Source organism: Pogona vitticeps, chromosome 5 (genome assembly GCF_051106095.1).
Source record: "Pogona vitticeps strain Pit_001003342236 chromosome 5, PviZW2.1, whole genome shotgun sequence".
NCBI lineage: Eukaryota > Metazoa > Chordata > Lepidosauria > Squamata > Agamidae > Pogona > Pogona vitticeps.
This window is the reverse complement of record NC_135787.1, coordinates 115,897,922-115,911,983: the sequence shown is the minus strand read 5'-3', so window position 1 is coordinate 115,911,983 and position 14,062 is coordinate 115,897,922. Positions and strand designations below refer to the sequence as shown.

The 14,062-nt window shown below is 40.0% G+C and overlaps 1 protein-coding gene across 2 annotated transcripts in view; it reads left to right on the top strand.

The window, feature by feature from the left end:
- The window catches only part of RELN (reelin), a 383,519-nt gene that overhangs the window by 218,748 nt on the left and 150,709 nt on the right, over positions 1 to 14,062 (top strand). For both annotated transcript variants that reach the window (XM_078394334.1, XM_078394333.1), the window contains 2 exons: positions 7,615 to 7,766; positions 11,411 to 11,523. In XM_078394334.1, the coding sequence (XP_078250460.1) occupies positions 7,615 to 7,766; positions 11,411 to 11,523 (265 nt within the window). The remainder of the gene's footprint in view (positions 1 to 7,614; positions 7,767 to 11,410; positions 11,524 to 14,062) is intronic.

Below are 14,062 nucleotides of genomic sequence, written 5' to 3'. Positions count from 1 at the left end.
CTGATGGAATATTGAAGAAACTACTGTGTGGCTGCTACTGCCTAGGCAATATGAATGGATTGCACATGCGTAAAAGATAGGGAGGCAGTTTTGTGAAACCTTTTCATCATCTAGAGCCCTTGTCTTTAGCCAAAAAATAGGGATGTACACTAGGACCAAAATTCAGATTTCACAATTACAGCCCTTTATATTTGGAATTTAGCATTTTAAAAATTTGGAATTTCCAGGTATATTGAACTCTGTTACAATCAATATGAATATTTTCCTCTAGAAAACAGAAACCTAGCCTTTTGCTTTCTAATTTATAAAAATAAATGGGACTCTGTGTATTAGGAATTATTATTACAGATATTCAGAACTATCAAATTCAGACTCTGATATATTTAGAACTATCCAATTATGGCATTATTAATCAAATTCCAAATGTCTCTGAATCCAAATGCACATTCCTACCAAAAAAAAACCATTCTCAAAATAACATGAACCAAATGCTTTCCTCTTTTTTCCTTTTGTTTACTGTACAAGAACCCTCTAATTGTGTGATTCTCCTGTGCCCTGGCCTACATTTTAGAGTGAATCATGCAGTACCTGTACCTGCCAATCCTATCTTTGGATCTGTTGTTTTTCCTGCTTCCTCAGACTTATGCCCTGTTAGTGTTCACTACCTGACGTGACCTGTATTGCTGCCTGCAGAGTGTCTGCCTACATATTCACATGCCATGTAAGATATGCATCAGACTCTGATGCAAATATGCCATAGGCTTTGATAGGATTGCAGGCTTAATGGATATTTGTCCTGTTATTTTATGAAATTCAACAACTGTACAAAAACATTAGCTGTTTATTTTACTTGCCCAAATAAGTTCCCACTTTTTCCACAAGTCCAATTTTAATTGCTTCATATCTGTCCTGATTTCTAAATAAGGACAATGTACATTTAATTTCAAGTTACTATGTCTAGATTGACTTATAAATTTGAATCCAAATGAAAAATCTATAAATAAACAATATAGAAACTTGGCTGTATTCTGTAAATCTCTATTTCCATCCAAACAAAGAGAGAAACTACATTCATTCTTGTTTTCTTGGAGTGTTTATAAACCGATTAGTTGAGTGCTTTTGTCTGAATGCAGATCTAATCTGGATTATTTGATTAGCACCAACCTCATTGTTTGTATGCTACAATTGTCTCTAGCCTTTTTTTGTGTGTGCTTCCCCTTGCTACAGTTTGGTCGCCACTGTCTTGATTTAATTGCTGAATATGTTGTTTTAAAATAAAGCTAGTATGTTCATGCAGTCCCACATAAAAGTTCTATATTTCACCCCTTTTCCTTATGCTTCTAGGTTTCTAAATGGGGAAGATGCATTGTCACTAGTTCACATGTATATACACAAGTTTCAGTGTGATGTTCCATCTGTTCTACCCCACAACTTCCAAATACTAGAGAATAGTAAATGTTGCAGTAAACCTTTTTGTAGCTATTTTTTCACAAGGACAAGTTTCCATATGTGATTAAACATTTGTGTATGTGATATATTGGTAGCCTGATAAAGATATTACCTGACTCTGTTTTTGCTATGAATTACTTGCTAATGCACTGGCTTGAGAAGCCAGTTTATGGGATAGGCTGTTGCAAAGTAAGCGGACACTATCTATAGCAGGTGGAAATGTGAGCGCAATACTCAAATGAACACCCTTCATTTGAGAACAGAAATGTTGCAAGTATATGAGAGTATTTCTGTTTTCTCTGGTAAAATAGTGAAAGGTATGTGCTTTTGCTCTTTGCTCTGGGACTGTCTGAGGTGATACACACTAACTATACTAGTTTGTCTTGTGAACTTTTAAACTTGCCTTACAGCCCAGGGTTCTAAAGTTTTCTACAGAATGAAGTAACTGAAATTAATCAGTTTTTGAAAACTCAGATAAATGTCAGTACCAATTAACCCCCTTTAAGCTGCAGAATACGTATCTAATAAGTAAACCTTTTGTGGCTGCCATTCCAATTAAACAGCAGCCACTGCCACTCATTATCATTAGGCTTAATTGGTTTCCTGGGAAATATCCCAGTGAAGTAACAGTCCTGATTAAGCAGAAGTGCTGTAGCACCCGGGCTTCTTGCCTTTGGAAGAACCCATGATTGCAGACATATCAACATCTTCATTTGTACCCTGAAAAAATAGGACTTTAGAAGATAGAATTCAAATTGTATCTTGAAATCTGCAGTATTGTGAGGAAGAGAAGTTATTCCCGTTTCCCCAAAAATAAGACGTAACCTGGAAATAAGCCCTAGTAGGATTTTTCACGATGCTTGTAATATAAGCCCCACCCCCAAAATAAGCCCTAGTTAAGTGAAACCCCGCCCTCCACCCTTGTGCAGCAACCAAAAGAAGATGACATGACTGTATTTGAAAAAATGTCCATAAAAAAAAAAATCCCCTGAAAATAAGCCCTAATGTGTTTTTTGGAGCAAAAATTAATATAAGACCCTGTCTTATTTTCAGGGAAACACAGTAATTTAGTGGCCAAAATCCTATTGTTTAGCCTAGTATATTGCAGTAGAGTAGGCCCATTGAATCAAGGAGGATTTAGTGAGTCCTTTGCAAGTTTTGTTGATTCAAATTGGGCCTACTCTAACTCTCGCTTATGTTAAAGTATATTGCAACTAAAGTAGACCCATTTGTCAGTGGAACCTATGGATGAGTTAACTCACTAGAAATCTAACAAACAACAGGATTTTGGCTGATACAGTGGTGCCTCGCTTAACGAGCGCACCGTATAACGACGAATTCGCATAGCGATCCATTTTTGGGGATCGCTAATGCGAAGGCATACTGACGGTTCCAATGGGCAAAAATCGCTTAGCGACGATCGGTAAGTGTTTCACTTACCAATCTCCGCATAGTGTTTTTTTTTAATCAGCTGATCGGCGGTTCCAAAATGGCCACCGGAATACCCAAAATGGCCACGCGCAGCGTTTTCGCACCCTGCCCTCGCTTACCAAGGGCGCGAAAATGGCTGCCACTGTGGGGAAATATCGCAGAACGGTAAGTTTTCCGTTCCGTATAGCGATGTTTCCCCATAGCGAAGGTTAATCCGGAACGGATTAACCTCGCTATGTGGGGCACCACTTTATTATTATTATTATTATTATTATTATTATTATTATTATTATTATTATCATTATTATTATTATTATTATTATTATTATTAGTAGTAGTAGTAGTAGTAGTAGTAGTAGTAGTAGTAGTAGTAGTAGTAGTAGTAGTAGTAGTAGTAGTTGTTGTTGTTGTTGTTGTTGTTGTTGTTGTTGTAGTTTTATTTATATGTTGCATTTCTCCCAACAGGGGACAAAGCAGCTCACAACATTAAAATTCACACAATTTAAAAACAAAATAAGTTAAATATTAAAAGATAAACTGAACAATGTATGATTTAAAATACAATTAAAATATTAAAACATGACAACATAAAAAAGATCACAATTATCTGCTAAAATGGGGTACAGGGATTCAGTTACAATTGTTAAAAGTCTGCCTGAAGAGATGGGTTTTTAGCTTTTTTTGAAATGATAAAAGGAAAGGGGCAATCCTGATCTCCCGAGGGAGATCATTCCATAGCCTGGGAGCTGCCAAAGAGAAGGCCCTCTCCTGTGTCCCCATCAGCTGTGCTTGTGCTGGCAATGGAACCGAGAGAATGGTCTCCTCTACTGAACTTAATCACCGAGAAGGCACATATAGGGAGATACGGTCCTTCAGGTAGCCTGGATCCAAGCCGTACAGGGTTTATAAGTAATGACCAGCACTTTGAATTGGGCCCAGAAACGGACTGGTAGCCATTGGGGTTCTTGTAATGGGCATTATATGCTCCATGTAGCTGGCCCAAGTCAGTAGCCTGGCTGCAGAGTTTTGCACCAGCTGAAGTTTCCGAACCATCTTCAAAGACAGCTGCACATAGAGCGTGTTACAGTAATCCAAACAGGATGTAACTAAGGCATCTGTCACTGTAGCCAGATCTGACATCTCAAGGAACGGGCGCAACTGGCACACCAACTTTAGCTGTGCAAATGCACTCCTGGCCACTGCCGAGACCTGGGCATCCAAGCTTAGGGATGAATCCAGGAGTACACCCAAGATGCTGACCTGGGTTTTCAGGGGGAGTATAACCCCATCCAGCACAAGTACTGTAGTATCCCTATTCCCTCATCTGCCTTCCAACTAACCAGGAGCACCTCTGTCTTGTCTGGATTAAGTTTCAGTTTGTTTGCCCTCATCCAGCCCATTACTGATGCCAAGACAGCTTCCCTGGAATTAGGTGGAAAGGAGAGATAGAGTTTGGTATCATCCGCATACTGGTGACACTGAACCCCAAAACTCCGGACAACCTTTCCCAGCGGTTTCATGTAGATGTTAAAAAGCATGGGTGACAAAGCAGAACCCTGAGGAACACCACAAGCCAATGGCCAGGGTGTTGAAGAGGAATCACCCAGCACCACCTTCTGAGTTCTCCCCTCCAGGAAGGACTCGTCGTTGTTGTTTAGTCGTTTAGTCCTGTCCGACTCTTCGTGACCCCATGGACCAGAGCACACCAGGCCCTCCTGACTTCCACTGCCTCCCGGAGTTGTGTCAAATTCCTGTTGGTAGCTTCGATGACACTGTCCAACCATCTCATCCTGTCGTCCCCTTCTCCTCTTGCCTTCACACTTTTCTAACATCAAGGTCTTTTCCAAGGAGTCTTCTCTTCTCATGAGATGGCCAAAGTGCTGGAGCCTCAGCTTCAGGATCTGTCCTTCCAGTGACCATTCAGGGTTGATTTCCTTTAGAATTGATAGGTTTGTTCTCCTTGCAGTCCAGGGGATTCTCAAGAGCCTCCTCCAGCACCACAATTCAAAAGCATAAATTCTTCGGTGGTCAGCTTTCTTTATGGTCCAGCTCTTACTTCCATACATCACTACAGGGAAAACCATAGCTTTGACTATTCGGACTTTTGTTGACAAGGTGATGTCTCTGCTTTATAAGATGCTGTCAAGGTTTGTCATCACTTTTCTCCCAAGAAGCAGGTGCCAATGTAAAACAGTGCCTCCAAGTCCCATCCCAGAGAGACGGCCCAGAAGGATACCATGGCTGATGGTATCGAAAGCTGCTGAGAGGTCCAGCAGAACCGACAGGGACACACTCCCCCTGTCCAGTTCCTGGCATAGGTCATCCACCAAGGCGACCAAAGATGTCTCTGTCCCATAGCCAGGCCTGAAACTAGATTGAAACGGGTCTAGATAATCCGCTTCCTCCAGGAATCCCTGGAGCTGAGAAACTACCACACACTCCAGTACCTTGACCAGGAATGAGATGTTTGAGACTGGCTGGTATTTATACAGTATATTGGGATCCAGGGAGGGCTTCTTCAGTAGTGGTCTTATTACTGCCTCTTTTATACAAGCAGGGATCCTACCCTGCTGCAAGGAGGTATTTCCTGCTCCCCGTACTCCATCAGCCATTCCTCCTCTGTCTGCTTTTATGAGCCAGGAAGGGCAAGGGTCCAGCACACATGTGGTGGCATTCACCTCTCCAAGAATCCTGTCCACATCATCAGGCTGCACCAATTGAAAAGTATCCATTAAAACAGGACAGGACAGGGCCAAAGTTGCATCCAAATCAGTGCGGATCCGAGCGACTTTATCTGCAAAATGTCATGCAAATTCCTCACAGCGGGTTGTGGAGTGGTCAATATTTTTTTCTTTTGACGGGGCATGTACTAAGGCCCTGACCACTGGAAACATCTTCACTGGATGACTTTGTACAAATGCCGTGGCAGCAGCAAAGAGCCTTTTCTTGGCTACAGCCACTGCCACGGAATAGGCCTTCAAACGGGCTCTATCCTGTGCTAATTCAGATTCACTCTTGAGTTTTCTACCATCATCGCTCTAGTCTCCATCCCATCCTATGACAATACCACCTGAATACTTACTCCTAATATCAGCTGTATGCCATGTACAGTTTCATTGTTTTCTGGATGAAAAACAACTGAGACAAAAATGTCTTATGGCATTTTTCTTTTTTTACAAAATATTGATGCAGCTCAGCAGAAGTTGCACGCTGGTCTTCCCATTTGATAAGCCCATGGAGGGGGAAATCAAACTTTCTTCCATTTTGAGGTCAGGAAATACCCCCCCCCCCAGTTAGGGTTAAAACAAGGACATAATACGACAATACCCTTGTCATAACCTTAATTGTGACCCTATCTCTACCCTTAATGTTCAAGACTTTGAAGTCCTCTGTGGGATTAGGAAATATCCCATAACTCTACCAAAGTTCTTAAAAGTCATATGGGGATTAAAAATGATAAACACAACTTCTGCCAAAACATACACTTGTGGTAATGCATACAAGGTAGACTGACCTTAGCAGCAGTGTATCATTAACAAAGCACCTCCCAACCTTGGGAAGTACAAATCCTGGCCAACACAGCTATTGGTGAAGGCTTCTGGGAGTTTTAGTCCAAGAACATCTGGGGACCCAAGGTTGGGAACCACTGACTTACAATGTTCCTTCCGTGCAACTACTTTAACTACCAGGGGATGGCTTTTACATACTTGCCAAGATCCAACCCATGCAATCAGTTTCATGTATGCATGCACTTTTTCTAGTAGTCCCTTGCTCAATGCTGCCCCACTGTTTGGAAATAACTTGATTTCACCAATCAAATGAAGCCCAGACGGTGCTATCCATGAGGTCAGTCGTTTAAAAGGTGTTAAATTGCATTGTTCAGACACAAAACACCTGGAAAGGCAACATGTAGTGAATCCTTTAAAAGGGCAAACAAATCTTTATTTGCAAATAAAAGGGCAAATAAACAAAAATCTTTATATTTTCGAAGGCTTTCACGGCCGGGATCTAAAAATCTTTAATTGTTATTCATAAATTGCTGGACACAGTTTTGAGTTCATGGCTTCGGGGGGGCTGAAAAATGCTACAGTTATGTACTATTCTTTTGCATTCTTGAAGATTAAAATCTTGTCAAATACAGCTTGAAAAATACCATAGGAACAATCCCTGATGGTGCTGCCTAAAGAAAATGGCTCCACTCCACTGGGAAGGCAGATCTTGCTCTTCATTTTAAAGTCTGTAGCCATGGTTGCTAAAGAGGAAAGGCCTATCATATACATCAGTCTCTTAAATATCCTTGTTTTAAAGGTAATAATCAGCATTTCACACTGAATCTAGAAACGAACTAGAAACCAATTTATTTGTTTGTTTTTAGTTATATTCCACCTTTCTCCCAGCATTGGAACCTAGATAGCTTACAGCAGGATTAAAATACAGATTTTAAAAATGAGGTTGGTTCAGAAGCAGAAATTGAACATCAGATGATGAGTTTTGATCAACAGTCTTGCTGACCAGTCTTGGTCAGTTCTGGGCCAACAGACACTTAGAAACACTGGTTTAGACATGTCAAACATACATCTCCAGATTTTTTTTAACTGAATGTATCAAGCGCAGGTACCATATAGTTGCTATCTGTCTAGTGTGCGCCCACTGCCAAATCCAGGATTGCCTCTACATAATGTGCAAAATAGCGCTCTCGCTCTCTCTCTCTTGTATCTTGCACAATGTCTTTAGATGGGATATATCTGGAGCTGTTATTAGTACAGAATGTGGAACCCTGGAATCAGGCTCATCTGCAGTGTTCCTCAGAGATGGAGAGAGAAAACTGTGCACTCCATATATGGACACTACAGGTTATGGAAATCTGAGATTTTATTTCAGTATGGGTAAGTATGTACCACTAACATGCTTCACTTCAAACTTTATCAGTAACAGATGCTACCCCCACCTTCATGTGTTTATATTCATCCAATCTTTTCTTCACTTTGGATAGAACTTAAATTGTAAAGAACACAGAGCTGTTGTTGAAAACAGTAGACCTATGCTCCATTCACTACTATATGAAACTAACCAGACACTTGTAACCATTGCACAGTATGTTTTACCCTGTACACCAAGATATCTACACAATTCTAACAAGAGAAAAAGTGCACGCAGGACTGGTGCTATCAAACGTAAGCTTATAATGATCATATATATCTAGTTTCAGCCTCTTCCTCTGCTACAGTTCCAATAGTCCATTGGTCACAGAAAGTTGAGTCTAGCATCACAGTGCCTATTTCATAGACTGTATTGGTGAGGAACAAATAATACAGAGTCTGACATCTGGGGCACCAGTGCAGTGTTCAGCAAAGTGTGAACAGTTTATGCAGCTCTCATACATCTCTCTTGCAGCCTGTGATTGCAGAATCTGCAGATGCATGTTACCAAAATCACCTGAAGGAAGTAGAAAGATGGGTGATACTTGGTTCAGTAATACTACAAGTGATAATGAACTTGGAATTCTTGTGGATCAAAAGCTAAATACTAGCCAACAGTATGATATGGCTGCAAAAAAAAAAGGCAAATGATATTTTAGGATGCATTCACAGAACTATAATCTCCCAGTCCTGTGAGGTACTAATTCCCCTCTATTCCAAGCTGATTAGGCTTCATCCAGAGTACAGTATCTAGTTCTGGACACTACACTTCAAGGAGGATGCTGACAAATTGGAACAAGTTCAGAGGAGGGTGACAAGGATGATCAAGGGACTAGAAACCAAGCCCTTCAAGGAAAGACTGAAAGAACTAGGCATGTTTAGCCTTGAGGAAAGAAGACTGAGGGGATATATGATAGCACTTTTCAAATATCTGAAAGATGGTAATCCAGAGGGGCAGGATTTTTTCTTGTTCATGCCAGAAGTGCAGGACATGTAATAATGGGCTTGAACTACAGGAAGCAAGATTCGGGCTGAATATCAAGGAAAACGTCATAACTGTTGGAGCAGTATTACAATGAAGCCAACGGCCTCATGAGGTGCTGAGTGCTCCAAAGCTAGAGCCATTCAAGAGAAAATTGATTAGCCGTTTGTCAGATCTGCTTCTACATTGAGCAGGGGGTTGGACTCGATGGCCTTCAAGCTCAATTATTCTATGATTTTATGACACTCTGCCTAGTTTTCTCATGGCTCTGTGGTACAAAAGAGTTAGTACTATTGCTGCTGCATTTTGGTAATAACCATAGAAGCTGCAGATCCATGTGGTTCATTATTGAGTTTTAGAAATCCATTCAGCCCCCCCCCCGAACTTGCCCATCCCTTTACTAGCAATGGGGGATTTAAATCCCCTTTCAGTTATGGAGCTCCTTGGTTGACCTTAGGATCAATTGCTGCCTCTCAGGCTAACGTGTTGAGCTCCTTGAAGGAAGAGAGCATATGAAATATAGTAGGTAAACAAAATTCTTCTCAAGTGTTTCTCTTCTGGGTAGTTCAGGAGAGAAAACATCTAGGAGGAAGGCAGCAGGACATGAAACACATTTAATGCTGAACACAAGATATTTCTTGGAGGGCACTCTTTGGCATAATTAACTTGAGTCTTTGGACTCTATTCCTTTGCAAATTTTGCAACATTGCTAAAGGTCAAAGAGTTATGTTGGTCTTCAGCTAGTAAATATATCTAGGTATACCTTTCCATTTTTTTTCTTGCATTGTGTGCCTCCATGCTTTAAAGTCGTTATTATTGTTTAGTTAGACCTTATAATGATCCATCCCAATAACCACCCAAGCAACCATAGAAGTATTTCATGCCATATAGTGAAGAAATGTTTTTGAAATCTTCTGTGAGATTCCACAAGTGGGTGAATTTAAACTTGATTGGTCACTTTGTAAAGGCAGGATAATGAAGTAGGGAGTATATACAAAAGCAGTACCATCTGCCTCTCTTAATAAGTGAGCTGTAATCACAGGACTTTCACAGATCTTTCTGGTGGTGGAAGCCAATGCTTGTACAAATGAGGAGAAGTTGTTAATGAGTCTAGCAAAATCATGCCTTTTTCTCTGCAACACTTTTTCCAAGGAAGTTGTTTTGCAAACTCTACAGATCAGGTAAACAGTGTGTGAAGCTTGCTTCTTCTTTCAACACATTATTTCCAGTAATGTGATATGGAAAGACACTAAAGGAAGCAGAATAAATTTGCTTTCCTGGTGAAGCAGCCTTTTATGTCAACAAGAAAGAAAAAAGAACACCCTTTCTTATTGAAGTGGAAGTCCTCTGATTGCCACTCTAAATTGTCACATTTTCTCTATGTTGTAAAATGTACTAAAAAAGCACAGGAAAGGCAGTTTGCTCTATTTCCAGGACATTCACACCTACATGAAAAACAGGAAAGACACTTGTCAACCTTCTGAACTCATGGACAAAACTGTAGATTCAGCAGGAACGGCCATGAACTTGTGTGAGCAGACCAAAAACATTGATCTTGTAAAATTTATTTGGTTAAATAAAGAGCGGTAGTGCTGTAATGGCCTTTTAAAAAACAGGAGAACAGGAGTTTGTTTTAACTTGAGGTAAAAGTAAAACAGCAGAGGTAGAACTGAAATCATTATATGATACAGCATTATTAATGCTTTAATCACTTCAGATTGCAGAAAGGGAAGAATTGAAACATGCCATCTTCTATGTGAAAAATCTCTGTGCTCTGAACTGTGTGGTACTATTCTGCATGAAGGGAGATTTCTTTTTAACTTGAGGAAGCATTCAATCTGTCAAGTCTTTCATCTAAAATGAAAAAAAAAAAAAAGCCAACAGGACTGCTGCTGCTGCAATTGTCCTAAATCCAATTGCTAGTTGCAACTAGAGTGGATTAATTGAATCAGTGGGATTTACATAAATCTTGACCTACCATTCAACAATTGTTTCAGTGAATCTGCTCTGGTTGGGGCTAGCAAGTGGATTTAGGCTTTTATGATTGTGTGGAACATGTAGATTAATTCTAATCTATTACTCTATTTGTCACCATATGGTTGTTTTCACTTTTTAAACTTGTCTACAGAGAAATTAAGGTCTAAATAAGACACCTGTTAAGAAGGTGACAAACATACAATAGCTTATCTCCAGCATGCCTGTGCATTTATTTATTTATAATGTATTATGTACTTTGTTACTGAATTAATGTTTAGAATGTTAAAAGATATTAGCACCAATCTGTGTCTCTTATACTGGCACACATCAGCTTAATATTTCCTGACCAATATTATTGCAGTCTTTAAGAATTAAGCCAATTATATTTTGAAAAATAAATGGATGTCAACCAATGTTCCCTCTAAGGTCTGCATGCGCAGAACTCCATTGGTGTTGCGCCACGGCAACCAGGGTCAATGCCTGTTTACTTCTGGGTTTGTGATCTCACACACTCACACACACACACACACACACACACACACACACACACACACACGTGCAGATGAGCGAGGCTCCTGTGCATCTGGGATGAAAATTAGAGGGAACGTTGATGCCAACTCTTTAATTCAATCAGTTATTCATTTTGTGGCAGGTGGAAGCTGTGATACTGGACAGGCCCATGAAAATGATGTTACATTGTATGCAAAGATTGAAGGGAGAAAAGATCACATAACTTTGGATGTAATGACCTATGCTTCTTACAGGGTAAGTATTCAAAACAAATCTTGAAGGTACCATGGTATAGGCAATAAAGCAAAAGCAAAGTGTGCTGTTTATATACCACCCTGTAGCACTTCAAGCATTCTCTGGGCGGTTTGCAAGTTAATCATCTGCAAATTTGACAAGCATTCTCTGCACTCCCTCATCCAAGTCATTAACAAAAATATTGAAGAGCACCAGGCCCAGGACTGAGCCTTAGGGTACCCCACTAGTTACCTCCTCCCAGTTAGAGAAGGGCCCATTAATCATCACCCTCTGAGTACGATTCTGTAGCTAATTGTGTATCTACCTAACACTTCATCTATCCAGCCCATACTCAGCTTGCTAATTGGGATAACATGGGGCACTTTGTCAAAAGCTTTGCTGAAGTCAAGATATACTACATCTGCAGCATTCCCTCTGTCTATCAGGGAGGTTACCTGATCAAAAAACGAGATCAAATTAGTTTGGCAGGATTTGTTCTTGACAAATCCATGCTGGCTTCTAGTTATTACTGCATTGTTTTCTACGTGCTTGCAAAATGATTGTTTTATGAACTGTTCCAGAATTTTTCCTGGGATTGATGTCAGACTGACTGGCCTGTAGTTCCCAGGTTCCTCTTTTTTGCCCCTTTTAAAAACAGGAACAACATTGGCCCTCCTCCAATCCTCTGGCACCTCCCCCGGTTCCCATGATTTCAAGAAAATAATAGATAGCAGTTCTGAGAGTTCTTCAACCAGTTCCTTCAATTCCTTCCCAAGGTGTAACCATGTTGCTGTTATGTGCCGTGAATCTGGAACTAGTAAAGAAAGATGCTTTGAGTTTAAGTGGAATATTTCAGTAATATAGTTTCTTGATTAAGATAGCATTGTGCTCTCAAAGCAGGTGCATGTTTTTGTGGCAGAAGCCAATGTTTAAACTGAAACAAATCAATCAGTCAATCAATCAATCAATCAATCAATCAATCAATCAATCAATCAATCAATCAGTCTATCTATCTATCTATCTATCTATCTATCTATCTATCTATCTATCTATCTATCTATCTATCTATCTATCTATCTATCTATCTATCTATCTATCTATCTATCTATCTATCTATCTATCTATCTATCTATCTATCTATCTATCTATCTATCTATCTATCTGTCTTCCACAGTTTTCAGTATGCACGGGGGGCTTGGAAGCAATCCCCATTAGATATGGGAGTCCCACTGCATTCTCAAGGGAAAATGCTGTGACATAAAAAAACAGTACAGAATTACTGCTGTCGCTATGAAATGCAAGAGGAGATAAGGAGTCTATTGATAAATGCCTCATTGTGCAATAATAATAAATAATTTTGGACTTTGCTTCCATCCCAATTGATAAAAAATATTGTGAATGATGGACTCCTTCTTTAGGTTGTAGAAGAAATCCTAAACCTTTCTTGCGTCATGTTTTGTGTGTCCCGGATTGTACAGGATATATGGGCATGTGTTTGGAAGCTTGAGTGATCTTACTGGTAACTTGAGTCTTGTCTTGCACCTCCTGAGTATCCAAGGTCAATTTTGCTTTTGCAAAACAGTTCATTCATTTGGCATCCCACAGATGTCCTAATGCTTGGACGTAGAATACAAGATTTGTATTCTCTAGGAAATAGAATTGCCTTCTCTCTTGCACGTGGCCTGTTGGCAGGATATGGGGCACTTGCATCCTGTTTAGTTACACTTAAACCCCCTCAAGATTATAAAACAGTTATGTTCACTAAATGCACCCAAAATTTATCCTCGGCAATGCTCAAGGGCAAATTCTTGTGAATTCTTTGGCAAGAAAGGTCTTGTCCATCCATGATTAAGGCCCTTGCCTCTTTATCACCTCTTCTTGTGCACTGATTTTTTAATAAAGATCTGAGAGACAGAATAATTAATTTTCCTTTGGTAAAAAAAGTCAAGGTTATCCTGATCTATGGCAGATAATGTACTATCTATTGGACGAGAACTGCTACATTACAACTAGAGTTGCTAGTGTTCTATTAGCTGCAATAGAAATGCTGGATCAATTATCAAATGATATTGACTAATCCCCCCCCAAAAAAATTCATTCTGCATATTTTGAGTAAATGATTTGATCTGCACTTATACATTTTTATTGGTTGATACTGATCTAAGAATAGCAGAATTCTCCATATTGCAGAATTTTAAGAAACATCATTTTTGTGTACTGTTGGTTTATGTACTTATTTTGGGGGTTTACAGAACAGTCTTAACTCCCAGAGCCACCGAACGGCAGAGGGTAATCAGGATGAGGTAGATACAATCTTCTGGATGCAGACAGAAGCTCCACTAATGAGAGGAACCACGTGCATTTCAGAGTACCAGTCATTCCTACATGGGTTCATGATATGAATCTACCCTGCTGGTATTCCCACCAGCCATGAGCTCCAAATTCAGCATTCCTGAAGATGGAAGCAGATTACTTTGGATCACTTGGATCCAAAGCCCCTTGGATCACCTAAGAAAACATCCTCAGCAACACTGAGTTGAGCTGGCATAGATAATTTGCC